The 13307-nt window shown below is 43.5% G+C and overlaps 1 protein-coding gene across 2 annotated transcripts; it reads right to left on the bottom strand.

The window, feature by feature from the left end:
• Positions 1-329: 329 nt before the first annotated feature.
• COX7A2L (cytochrome c oxidase subunit 7A2 like) lies at positions 330-9815 on the bottom strand. Of its 2 annotated transcripts, XM_084261930.1 has the most exons (3): positions 9704-9813; positions 2957-3091; positions 330-2082 (listed from the first exon to the last, which is right to left on the bottom strand). In XM_084261930.1, the coding sequence occupies exons 1-3, from the start codon at positions 9773-9775 to the stop codon at positions 1939-1941; spliced, it is 351 nt and encodes a 116-aa protein (XP_084118056.1). In that variant the 5' UTR covers positions 9776-9813; the 3' UTR covers positions 330-1938. The 2 variants fall into 2 exon arrangements, with proteins under 2 accessions (XP_084118056.1, XP_084118057.1); XM_084261931.1 differs by lacking the exon at positions 2957-3091 and having other exon boundaries at positions 9704-9815.
• Positions 9816-13307: the final 3492 nt, after the last annotated feature.

The raw sequence follows: 13307 nt of genomic DNA, 5'->3' as shown, positions 1-13307 counted from the left end.
GTCTCTCTCCCTTTATTTCCTGCAAGTATTTTCACTGGTTAATAGAATAACAGTTTAGGTACTTCATTCACATCTGCCTTGCCAACAAACAGAAATTTGCTGTCCTCTACATGAACTCTAAAAAGTTGTTTTTCTTAAAAAAAATCCTAACAAACAATGCAACAAGCAAAAAAAAACCCCAACAAAACACAACACCAAACCCAAAAAGCCCAAACCTAAAAAAATATCTAGAAATACTCTGAGCAAAACTCACCCTCATGAAAATCTCCCTCTCAAGTTTGTGTGCAAAGTATCCTCTATTAGAAGATTCTTGTAGGCAGTGCTTAATGTATGATATGCAGGGAAGACAGACATTAAGCTCCCATGCTGATTTCTCTTTCTTTTTTCTTTCCCTTTTTAAAGTAGGATTTAACCACCTAAAGCACAAGATTCTTAGTTCCATGAAAGCACAGGCTACTGAGGGTAAAATATTTTATTGGTAGAGGCAACACAGCTGTCAGTTCCTGGAGAACTTAATTAATCCATGTTATTCTTTGACTCTTTCTGTCCTTACAAATTTCTTTTTCAGTGACTTTATCTCCCCCATCCTGAAACACCAACATTGACTGAAACCTGAGATCACAGTACAAGCAGCCATCTTCTTTCCTACGGTGCAGTAATACAGCTTTGATGGCTTCACTGGGAAAAAACTCCAGAACGTTTTTAGGAAAAGATTGAAGAAATGGGAATTTTTTGTTATCAGCTATTCTTTATTTACATGGAAGGTGACTTCTATACACTTCTGGGAACGATGGGTCTTTAGAGAAGCCAGTGAATCCATTGTTATCCAGAGCCTGGGCAACCAAGAGTGGATGCTTGATATCCACAGAGGAGAATCTATCAAATTAGAGGATGCTTTGTAGGAAGACTTGTGTGAAGCTCGCAGTTCTAGGCTATGTTTTTACAAGGGAAAGATAATGAATAAAGGCTTTTATTGGCTTCTCTCTCTTCTACCCACACAGCACAGGAAATGAAATGTGTGTGCATGTGGGTATATAAGTACGTGTGTGCACTGAAAATAATACTCAGCTGAGGTGTGACAGTGACCTGTTTCACCAAAACTTACAGTTAAATACCCCATGAGTTCTGAGAGAGGTTTTAAGAGGATTACCATCACAAAAAAAGATTACTGTAAATTAGCTGAATTAATTGTCTGGTTTGAGATCTACAAGTTAAACAGAAGTGTACCAATATGTTTATTTAATTACCAGGCCAGCTGAAGAGGTCTGAGACTTTCAAGACTTGCCTGTTTTATTATTCATGTAGTTATCTTTATTGCCAGTAAGACAGTTTGACAAATCAAAGTCCAAAAACTGGCATAACTGATGTCACAATACTGATGCACTCTGCTGCACACAGTGACATTATGAAATAAATCCACTTTAAATGCTCCAAGGAGATAAGCCCTTTGTCCTGCCACCAAAGGTACAAATATTTAATAATATACCAGCATTTGGAAAAGTTCCACTGCCACCTGCTTATGTAAAATGAGCTGTGTATGACAGCAACAGGTTCCCAGTATGTTAGAATAATTAACTGTTTTGGAAACGAGCAGCATCCTCCCACTGAGGAACGTGGAGCATAGCCCACAGAGTATTTGTCCTGTCCTATCTCCAATGTTGTTTAAGTTGGGGGAGGGGAGAAAGGAAAAGCTTAACTTTCTCCAACTGTTCATACACTCCTGCAAGGCAACAAATGCAAAGCTACAACCATATGTTAAGTCGATGTCTTTATATTAACTTCTAGAACATGTAAGGCAGCCAATTTAAAAACGTTTTCTCCGAGAAGTTGAATCGGAATAACGATCCCTGTGAGATCACCCAATTGACGCAAGTGCAAAGCGATACATGCAGGAGGTCCTCCAGCCACGTGTCACCAGTCCCATGAGTTGTGGTTCATCTACTTTTGGTTTCTTGGTTGTGAGGCCATGTACAGTGCAACTAGACAGTAGATAGTCCCGCCTATCGTTAGAGCCATAGTGGTCCGGTACAGCAGCCTATCTGGAACTCCTCGTTTCAGATGCACTGGCAGCCCATCTGGTTTCTGTGGGAAGAGTTTAAAAAGAAAGCAAAAATAGGAAATGAACACCTATGCCAAGGCCACAACAAACAAGCTACCTCAGGTAAATTAAAAGACTCCCATAAGTGAAACCTCCTGACAAACGGGCTGTGTGCGATCAAGCAGATTATGTGGTTTTCGTTTAGCAAGAAAAACGCAAAGGCAAGTTAATTTTATTAGCCAAAGCTGGTAAGTGCAGGCAGAAAGAATCTATCTCAAAACATTTCTAAAGAGGACCTGGATGGGAAAAGTGACACTAACAAAAGAAGGTGAAAAGGTATAAAAGGTTATTCACCAACTCAGACTGACACAGTCCAAATGCAAGTGGCATGTAAGAGAGAAAAAGGTACATTATATAAAGCATGTTTTTAAAAAATGCTTAACTGATTTGTTTTATGAAAATTCCCAGTACACTTAAAAATTGCATAGCTAACAAAGTGGCTTTGAAAACTTTACTGTGCTCTTCTTAGAGCACATTATAACCAGCTTCAGTAATGTTGAAATTATTATACACAAAACAGTAATGATTTGCTTTACTCCTCCAGATCTGCTTTGAGACACACACTTTGATTCTCAGACAAAATGCTTCCAACAGTCAAATAATAGAATAAGCATCTTCCAAAGACAGTGAAAAGACAGACATTACTAGACCTTCCACTTTCTGTATTTACCCCCTAAGCAAGGCATAGATACCTTCTGGCACAGTAAAAGTACACAGGCTATACTGCACTTGATATTTGACTGGACTTTACAAATTTTTGGTATCGTACAATGCCAAAAGTCATTTGCTATGTTAAAATAAGGAAAGATACATCTCACTCTCCAGTTTTCTTCAATTTACTCTCAAAGTTGTTATTACCTGAAAAAATTTCTGTAGGTCTGGCACCTTGTTTTTACCCAAGAAAGAATCAGTTGCTGGTAAATCTGAAGCAAGTTTAGTTGTTGTCCCAAAAACCGGAGCTGGGGATTCAGTGGAAACTATTGGATTGAGTCCCTGCATAAATAGAGATTAAAATATCACTTGCAAATGTCCCACCGGTCGCGTGAGGCAGGCACGCCGCCTGGCATTACAAGGATACGCTACAAAGAGTAGTTATCTGGTACGAGGACCTGTGACAATGAGCTAAAGACACATTGTTGGCCCACTCGTTTCTCAGCCATAACTTTGGGTCAGGGCTTAGGAAAGAAAATAAAAGCCATAAATAACTGGGCCTTAAATAATTTGGATGTATAGTTTCAAGGGCATTTGGGGGTGGGGGGGGGGGCGGGGGGATAGTTACGACCACATTTCATACAAAAGTAGTTCATGGTGCTCAAGGACACCGCAGAAGCCCTAACGTGGTGGATATTTTATGCAAGGGTAACTACACCCATAATTCACATGCTGCTACAACTCATTGTCATGAGCAGCATGACTTAATTTCCTTTCAGTTCAGATGGTTGCACTCCATATTTGCCATAATTAAAAACTACACAATCCAATTCTACGGATAAGTAAATGCATAAAGCTGTATCCAGCCTGAGGGGGCCTCCTTGCCTTCACTGTTAAACAGCTATGCCTGGATACATAGCACAGTTTTTTACACTATGGCTCCTGAAACAGCTGTAATTCTTTTCCCTAACTAGCCACAAAAATTAAAAAGCATTGTAAAGTAGGTTAATGCAACAGGTTTTTATTACAAGCAGAAGCAGCAGTTGCCCACCATGGGTCAAGTTAAGGTTGCACTGAAATTCTAGATTCTGTTCAAAGGTATAGTTGACACATTTTGTATTTAAGAGAACTGCCTGAACCGGACTGGCACTTTTCTTCTCCTATACCTGCCATAGACCAGACATGGATTTCCCATACAAAAGTTCTCTAAATTCTCTGCTCTGGTATGAAAGGCATCTTCAACAGAAAGCCCAGATTCCTCCACATCCCAAAATAGCCTCTGTAATGGTCACTGGGGCTCCATCCTGAAGACATGGCTCCAAGCTTCTCACTTTTCTAGTGCCTGAATGAATATTAGAATCTATTTGTGACCTTCTTGTTTAAGTTTTGAAAGACAGTGGCCAAAACTGGATCCCCTGTCACATTCAGTAACATGCCTTCCTACTGAGCAGGCTTGCACAGAAGGTAAGTAGTGAATTGTTGTTCTTGATGATGCTTATTGGATCCCTTCCAACTCAAGATATTTTATGATTCTACAAATTATTTAAGACTAAGCAGTTCTGGTCACACCTGTAAGGAGGAAGCATCCAAGAAACTACTGCTAGCAAGGGGAAGTACCGCTTACTTCAAAATACTTGAAGAAAGCAAGTCTACAAGAACTTTTAAGTATGTTAAGTACTTTGTTAAATTTGTCTTTAAAAGGTAGGTGTTTGAGTAGAAAGAACTATAGAACAGATGATTAGACCACACAAACAGGTGATTTTTTTTCTCCAAAACTTTCTTTCCTTCTTGATTGTTAGTACCACAGCAACGTGCATCTTTCATCTTGAATCCTATCCGTGAATTGTGAATCTTGTGGTCTGTTCCAGCCAAGCTCTGCTGAATTAGTGTAACCACACGGCTGTTCCAACTGGGTACCTGTCCATGTTTATTGAGAGAAAGGGCCAAGTGGTTTTTCTCACACCCAGCTGCTTGCTAAGCTTAGTGTGGCTCAAGGGAAACAAGAATTTCAGTACAGATCGTGGTTTAAGCAAGTCATTGGGACACCCTAAATGACCTTTAATTGTCACTTGTATTTGACATGACTAAAACTGCAAGTTGATGTAATAACATCAGTGTCTAACTACCTTCAAGAATGAATGTCTCTGCACATCTGCCCTATGCTCAATAAGAAAATGTTTCATGCTGATAATTCATCCTCTGATATTAAGGTGCTAATCTTTCAGTCCTGATCACATGAAGAGGAATTTGTTCCAATTCTTAGATAAAAGACAGAAGATCTACTCGTGCAGAAGAGTCAACATCTGCTGATTTCATCCGCACGCTACAGCAATTACTTTGTCAATGAAAAGTCAGGACATGTAGATAGTCCAAAACAACGACGTGCTCAAAGTAAAACAAACTCACACCTTGCTAGCATGAATTCCCAAGCTAGATTTACATTCTCCTGACAGTGCAAAACCGCTAAGGACGTGCAGCACAATTTAATGGAGACAGCACCACACTGAAGCGCTTGAATGTCAGGGGAACTGCTCAAACAGATCAGAGAACGTGAAAGTAGAGAAAACTGAGCAAAGGGGAAACAGAAAAGGAAGTTAAACTGAGAAATATAATTTCAAAACGTGCACTGAAGTAACTTTTATGAACTTGCTGAACCCAGACGCTTCTAACCTAAAGAGCAGGTCCTTCATAGCAAAACACCTCACTATATGAGGTTAAATACATTTGCTACCACTAACACAAGGATCTTTCATGTAGAATCACTTGAGGTTTTGTTTGTATTGGGGTGACACACGTCAGTAAAAGTGATTTAGGGTACATTTTAAGCATCAGCTACAGTATAAAAGGTTAACCATTATAGTTTCTCAACACACTCCAAGTAACTCCTAACAGCTAAAATCAAAATATCTGTGGTTCGTGGGTGTTTTCTAAATTACTACAAAGTAGCAAAGCATACACGGAAGTATGGCTAAATTTCCACTAGGATCATGGACAGCCGTGAAGAACTTGAGATGGACAACCAGGGTTGGAGAGCAAATCTTAAGAGGAGCAGCTGAGGGAATTGGGGTTGTTTAGAGGAGGCTGAGGGGAGACCTTATCACCACCTATAACTACCCGAAAGGAGGTTGTAGAGTTGGATGTTGGTCTCTTTGCCCAAGCAAGAAGTGACAGGACGAAGGGGAATGGCCTCAAGCTGTGCTAGGGCAGGTTCAGATTAGATATTAGGAAAAAGTTCTTTACCGAAAGGGTTATTGGGCATTGGAACAGGCTGCCCAGGGAGGGGGTTGAATCACCCTCACTGGGTGTATTTAAAAGATGGGTAGATGAGGTGCTATGGGATATGGTTTAGCAGAGGACAGGTACGGTTAGACTCAATGATGTCAAAGGTCTTTTCCAACCTTGTGATTCTGTGAACTAGGGAAAAGTTCATGCAGTCATCTGATGGCATTTGAAACTGGTCTCGCTAACTGTACTTTAAACATAAGCCAATTCTTGAATTAATACTTTTCATTGTATTTGTAATGGTTATGGCACTCATTATCTTCTTAAATTTTGGTAGTAATTTTTAACCCATTTGACTCCTCACCTGCATTAGCTGAGAAAGTTCCTGTTTATTCAAACAGGCTAAATTGCTCACACTACTTTACATGACTTAATTTTGCATTTAGCAAAGTTTGCTAAGAATGTTAATGCTGAGATGGAAATACAGGTTTCAACCTAAGAAGCATTTTTGTTAATATAAGCTGTTAGTTATGTCACTGTCAGCAAATGAACTTCTGAAATACATTTTGACTGATGCAAGCCCACAATGAGCTTAAACCCACATCAGAACGATACTCCCTCGGGAGCCATCAGAAGGCAACAGTACAGAAAAGAGCACAGTCCTATACTGCGCGTTTGACCAAGCAGAACTTGAATTGCAGGATGTCTTCGTTTTTCCAGAAACATCAAGATAAACAGAAGCATAAAGAGCAAACTACTTTACATGCTGAGCTATGGTTTTATTAAGTACAGCAATTAAATCAATAGGAAACAATTTACTTCGATTTAGATTTAACATCTACTTTCTCACATGATTCCTTTCATATTTTAATCTCTATTTATTCCAAACAATTTGATCAGACCGATGTGTCTGAATGTGTCAACTGGGAGTAGAGTCAAACTGAAAAAATAAAAAGGTTTCCACCAGACAGCTGGCCTAAGAACGCTGTAAAATGGGATTGAAGGCAACTTTTTAAAATGCAGCTATTCTATTGCATAGCACGTTTCCATGCCACAGTTGAGGACTAAGCTGTGTGGATGGTGGCCCAAACAGAAAAGATCATGCTGCTTGAATCAATGTGAAAAAAGTCCCTAAATTTACAAAAGGCAACATTCATAAGACTGATGTGAAATGCTCCTGCTTGGATATAATCTCATCCTCTCAAAAATTAGGTTTCAACATTTCAGTGATGGCACCAAAATGAAATATGATAACCTCTGATAACCTAAAAAGAAATCACTACAATATTCAAGAAGAAAAGTATTTCTATCCGCTAGACATTCTCCTTCTTGCTTTTCAAAGCAGAGCAGTGATATCTAGACTTCCCCCCCCCCCCCATCTTCAGTGGTCCCTGTGTGTGAAGCTAGTTTTGCAGAGACCCTTTACAAACCAGTTTTGACATATGACACTACAGCATTTTAACCCCGAAGTGTCAAGAATCCAGAATTTATCGTGGCTTTCTGTATCTAGTGCAGTGATGTTCACGCACACCTGCTATTCATGAACAGAACAGAATATGGGATATCAGAGAATTCTATATTCCCACCCTGTTTTGCTTCTGCCTTTCTAATGCCTAGCAAATAAAGATGTACTCAAACCTGGATGACTGTTTTAATGTGTTGGAGGGAGCCTGCTGAAGAGAAAGGTAAGCACAGCCTCCCTGGATACCTGCTCTGCTGCCCGATCAGCAAGAAAATGTTTCACTATATCCAGGTTGAATCTCTTGCAGCTTATGCCTGTTTGTCTTTGCACCTAGGCCCATCCCCTTCTCCAGGTGGAACAAGCCCCGTTTCCTCACCACTGAGCAGAGAGAGACCAGCGCTTTCCTTAACCTACCAGTTATGCCCACTGGAATAATGCTCAAGGTGCTGTTGGCCTCCGTTATGGACATGATACACTGCTGGCTCACAGCCAGCTTGCCAGTACCTCTGGGGGTCTCCACCACAGAGCTTCTCCCACCAGCTTCTCAGCCTCTAGCTTGTATCCTTGCCAGGGGCTCCTTCTCACGTGAACAACTTTGGCTTTTTCCCTTGGGGAAATTCACAGCATTCCTGGCAGCTCACTCCTCTGCTTCAGACAGGTCCCTGGGGTGCCAGTCCCACCTCACACATTTTGCAGCCACTGTTTTGATGTCTTCTGTAAACTTTACAAGAGTGCACACTATTGTCTGCTCCAGGTAACTGATAAAAACTCTGGTGTTCCACTTATTATAGGCACACCCTGGCAGAGTATGAGCCATTAACCACTAAGCTGTGATCAGGCAGTTCTCTTTTAACCTTTCTAATTCTCTATCCATTTAACTGTAACATCTTAACCTCAAAAAACCCACTCAAAATTAAAAACTTCACAGTTGGTCTGGGCCTCTTGAAACAATTTGAGATTTTAGTACATTTTTAGATGCTTAGTACAACATTCCTGCTTGCAGAAGATGACTGGATTTTCCAAGTAAAACTCACACAATCAAGCATATCCAGGAAAACAGAACTTTAAAGTAGGTTGCTAACAGAATTAGGCTAGGAACGAATGGAAGAGAGTTCTTTGTGTATCATAATACACTTTAGTCTACACATAGCATCTTTCAGTTACCTTTTATTGATGAATTTATCAAGAATAAGATAAACCATAACTCTGACTAGACATCTGTGGGTACACACGTATCTACTTTTAATTTCTTAAACACCTCAAGTCATATCATGGGTATGTTTGCTCTCTGGAGGCAGTTCTTTGGAAGGTTCAGTTTTTTAAAAATCAATTCACCCAATCCTTAAACTCCAGTTTTTGTTGTTTTGGCCTATTACTAAACTGTAAGAACTTAAGTTTTTCAGTTTTACTCAGAAACCTGAACGTGGTATAGCTACCATGCTGCACTTGCCCCATTGGGAATCGCATAACCAACCTCCCTAGTATGAGGAGGTTTATCTGTGCAGACGTACATAATGGCAAAAACATTCTGTGATTTATTTTTTTCACCAATATGAAACTTTTTGGTGTCTTGAAGTGGCTGATGTAATCAGGACTCCCCTTTCCTCAGCTCCCCTGCCCTCCTGCTGAGTTAACCATGTACTTTAGCTACAAGACAAGGAAGACACAAGCAACCATTAACCAGCATGCCCTTAGTATATCAGTCAGCATCTTACAGAGAGAAGATGCTGTTCACTTTGCTGATAGTGGTCTGCGTAAAGCATGTGCCCTCTCTAAGGGGGGTTTTAACGCTGCCAGTAGCCAGCCTTTCTGCATGCAGACAGGAGCGAGGGCCCACCCGCCGTGCTGGCCAGGTTTGACAGCTGTGACCTCACGGCACCAGCAGCCACCGTTCTAGCCCAGGGACATCCCTCCATCACCAAAGCGCGTTCGCTCCTCGCTAAAACACCCGACGCGCCCCAAAACTGCCCCGGGGGCCGCACTGCAGAGCAAAGCGCCGCGCCCAAGGACACACGACAGGCCCGGGGCGGTGGGTACCGGGGCGGGGGGGGAGGTAGGGATGGGAGGGCGGCAAACCTCTCCACAGCGAAATAAACGCCCAGGCCCCGGAGCCGAGGCAATCACCGGGGCAGCGGCCCAGCACCCGCCCGCAACTCCAACTCCCCGCCACCCCCTTCCGCCGGCCGGGCCCCTCCCGCGGCGCCGCGGGAGGGCGGCGAAGGTCACCGGCGCGAGGCCGCCCCGGGCGGCGGCGGCGGCGGCCCCGTTACCTGGGGGTTGTAGGCGGCGGACGCCGTCGCCCCGACCAGCCTCTGCGCGAAGCCGCTGAACTTGTAATACATGGTGGGGGCCACCGGCAAGCGCCCTCCCGATGGCCCACAGGTTGCGACGGCTGCGCACGAGGACCCCAGCCGGCTTTTTTGCGACGCCTTAACGTGCAAGGACCCGTCAGCTCGTAGGGCCCGCCACGAACGCCTGAAAGCGGCGGAAATAAGAAGCCGCTGCAGGAGCGGAGTAAAAAAAAAATCAGGCGAAATACATGACTTGCGACTACAGCAGAGGGACAGACTCTCTTCCTTGAGTCGTCGCCACTCTCAAAGTGGGGCTGGCAGCAACTTTTTGGCAGGCAACAGGCAGGGCCCCTAGCGGAGCGAGTTACAGAGCGCATGCGCGCCAATGCCTGCCGAAGGACAACGGTATTGGGACGCAGGCTTGCGGCAGGTGGCGGGAGGGGGTGGGGTTGTGGGCAGCCAATCAGCGCCCGCGGGAGGCGAGACCCCGCCCCGGCCGTGCGCTGGGGAGGAGCGCCCTGGGGGGCGGAGGGACGCGGCCGCCCGGCGGCTGTTAGGGACGGTGTTGGGGGTCAGGGTGCCGGGTCAGCAGGACGGGTGTGTGTGAGGGAGGATGGGGCCTGTGTAGGGCCTGGGGCCTGTGTGGGCCTGTGTGGGCCTGGTAGTTCCCCTCCTGGTAGCCTGGCCCGCCCTTTCCCTCCGGAGGGTTGGCAGCCCCGGCGCCACCGGGGCAGTTACGGGCACCTGGTGTGTGTTGCTGTTCGGGTGGCGGCTTATTTTAAGTGTTTGTTTTCTGCTGGGAGTGAAGAAGGAGTAGCAGCGTTGCCTGTTTACTGGAGCCTGGTCTCCGGGGTCCGTGCTGCAGGGTGAACCTGTACTCTTCTGACGTCTTTTGAAAAAACACCTCGAGTCTGGCATTTGTCTCATAAAACGAGGCTTTCTGCCAGCATCGTGACCCGGGGGATGCGCTGTGATGCTGCTTCTGTTGTGACTTTAACTTCAGCACCCAAGGCTGAAGGTGCGATGTAGGGTTTTGCTGTGGTTACAGCTCAAGGGGCTTTGGTCCTTGTGAGGGCACAGGGCATCTGTGCATGCCTTGGGTCACAAGCGGCTGCCAGCAGGGATCTTGGTAATCCAGGAGATCCTGCTGTTTCCAAAGTCTGGCAGCTCAAATTCATCATTTCAGTTCGCCCTGTGAATTGTGTACTGTTGGTTAAAATCAAACTTACTGAGGCCTTGTTAAAAAAATAATTGTTTGTTGGCCCTGTTCAATCATTAGCGACCTGCACCAGTTAGACCCTTGGCTATTGGGGTCCCACATACAGTGTTGTGGGTATGCTTGCTATAAAAATATCTGTGGTCCTGCACCGAGTGAAAACTATCAAAATATAAACTGGGGGAAGATCTAACTGTAGGAGATGTTGTTGAAAGTAAAATACCCATATGAAAATATGTATCATATGATTTCTTTACCCACCCGTGTAACGCCTTCTACGCAGTTTATAGAATTTGTGTTTGGTGGCAGCAAAATGGAGCACTGAGTCGTCTTGGATTTATCCCCTTCTGAGGAGATACATCCTACACAGGTTAACTGCTGCTCAGAAATAGGGAAAGCCCCCTGTGAGCCCTCTGCCTCTGTCTGCTTGCAAGAGCAGGACCAGGTATTGGAAGCACAGGACTTTGCTGCATCAGTTCTTAGCTATGTCTGTTGCCCGGAGGGCAGGTTTTCTTCTTGCTGAGGTTGCAGTTCCACAAACTCTGCCTCTTGTCCTCTCACTCAGAGAACCAGCTGGATAGTCCATAGCTGATACCCTGAATTGATCTTCTGACTTTGCATTAGGAACATTAACTGGAGAGGATATGTTATTTGCTCAGTAAGTAGGAAATTTATGGAAATATTTTGTAAATGTTACAGGAAGAATTGTGAAATCCCTGTGGCTTTCAGGACTAGGCAGTATTAACGAACTGGAACATGTGCTGCATAATTTATGGTAAAAAGAATTTGCTGATCAGGATTCTACCTATTTCTGAGAAAACAAAACGAGGAAGTCATATTTGGTTGCAGTTCTCCCTGCAAGGGAGAAGACCCTGAAGATGGGCCACATATATTCTTTTAGAGTCGAATGGTGTGAATTGTGGTGAGGTTTGTGTGGTAACTGTCCTGACCTACGGAAATTATAACTACTCTGGAACCTTCCCTGGTCATACCTGTCTGCAAGTGCTCTATGATTTCTCCTGTCCAGCTATTTCAGCATTTACTAGAAGAAATAGGTGTGCATGGCAAACTTGATTACTAAGGTGGTTTTATACCTTGCTGTTCTATGTTTGAGTGGGGGGGGGGGGGGTATTCCCAGTATCAATACATGCTATAATCCCAGAGGAGTAAAGGGTTTGTGGGATGTCATGCATAGAGATAAGGTCATTGTATAACTCAGTCTTGCTCCATTGCTGCTGTTGAATCAAGTTCTTGAGTTGTTCAATGTTGACTGAAGGCCCACAGAAAGGAAAAGTTTGGGTGCTGGAGCTTCAAGGAGTCTGTGAAAAACACACAAATTTTTCCCCTTTTTCAGTTAATCAACTTCAAAGCTTAAAAGTAAGCTATGAAACTGCCGCTGCGAGCGGTTCAAACAAAGCCTAGGTGCTTAATCTCTGTTCTTGTAGCTCACAAAATTGAGGATGGGGAATTGTTTGTCTTGCAAGACAGATGCATGGGAGGATGACATGAATAAAATGATAGTTACCATGTATTGCGGCGTTGTTCTTGTAACGCAGGCACATAGGGACGTTCTCTGAAAAGGAAAGTAAAATCAGAAGAGCATGAAGTCTTTCCTTCCCAGGAAGAAACTTGGTTTTGCCTTAGGCTTTTGGTCCATCTTTTGCTTTCATCTCTAGATTTATTTTTTTTTTTTGCTGAGATTGCTTATCAGATTTTCTGACATAATGGGTAATTAGACTGTAAAAGTTACTGCCATAGGAAGCAATTGGGGCAAAAAATGAGGCCGTTCACCCTAGCAGAGTTCAAAGAAGGACTGGGCATCATCATGGACCATAAAACTATGTAGAGTTAATGTAAACAAAGCCTTCCGGAAGGAAAAGCCTTCCTGCATTGGACTTTTAGCTGAGCTCTGACTTTTAGTCGCAGAGATGGATAATTCAAGGGGACTGGCAGTTCTACATCTGGTGTTGGGGATTTTATATCTTCATCTGCAGTGTGGTACTGGCAGCAGTTAAAGGACAGTACTATCCTGCAGGCTACGCTGTAGTTTAATCCATTCCCTTACCACCCCCCCACCCCGGATTTTAAAGGTAACTGATTTTATACATGAAAGTTAGTTTATTGTGGCTTCTTCCTGGGATGGCACTAAGATGCTTCAAGCAGAGCAGATTTCTAGGAGTGAATGAATGAAGCCGAGTACCTCGAGCTTATTCTGCTTTTTTTTGTTGTTGTTGCAATTTTTGTGTATTTATTTTCTTTTTGAGGATAAAATAAATAAAAAAACAAGACCACATTCTGTTGCTTAATGAACAAAACCTTCATATGCTGATCATTATTTCAGCACAGATGTCTGTAACTCAAATTCTG

Source organism: Gallinula chloropus (genome assembly GCF_964237585.1).
Source record: "Gallinula chloropus genome assembly, chromosome: 3".
Lineage (NCBI taxonomy): Eukaryota > Metazoa > Chordata > Aves > Gruiformes > Rallidae > Gallinula > Gallinula chloropus.
Note: the sequence above shows the minus strand (reverse complement) of the source record. Positions and strands in the feature narration are given on the sequence as shown.

Coding starts and splice junctions, on each gene's coding strand:
- COX7A2L (XM_084261930.1), bottom strand. CDS start 9,775: ATGTATTACAAGTTCAGCGGCTTCGCGCAGAGGCTGGTCGGGGCGACG. Junction 3,092..9,703: donor CCGCCGCCTACAACCCCCAG/GTAACGGGGCCG, acceptor CTATTTATGCAG/GGACTCAATCCAATAGTTTC. Junction 2,083..2,956: donor ACCTACAGAAATTTTTTCAG/GTAATAACAACT, acceptor CTCTTCCCACAG/AAACCAGATGGGCTGCCAGT.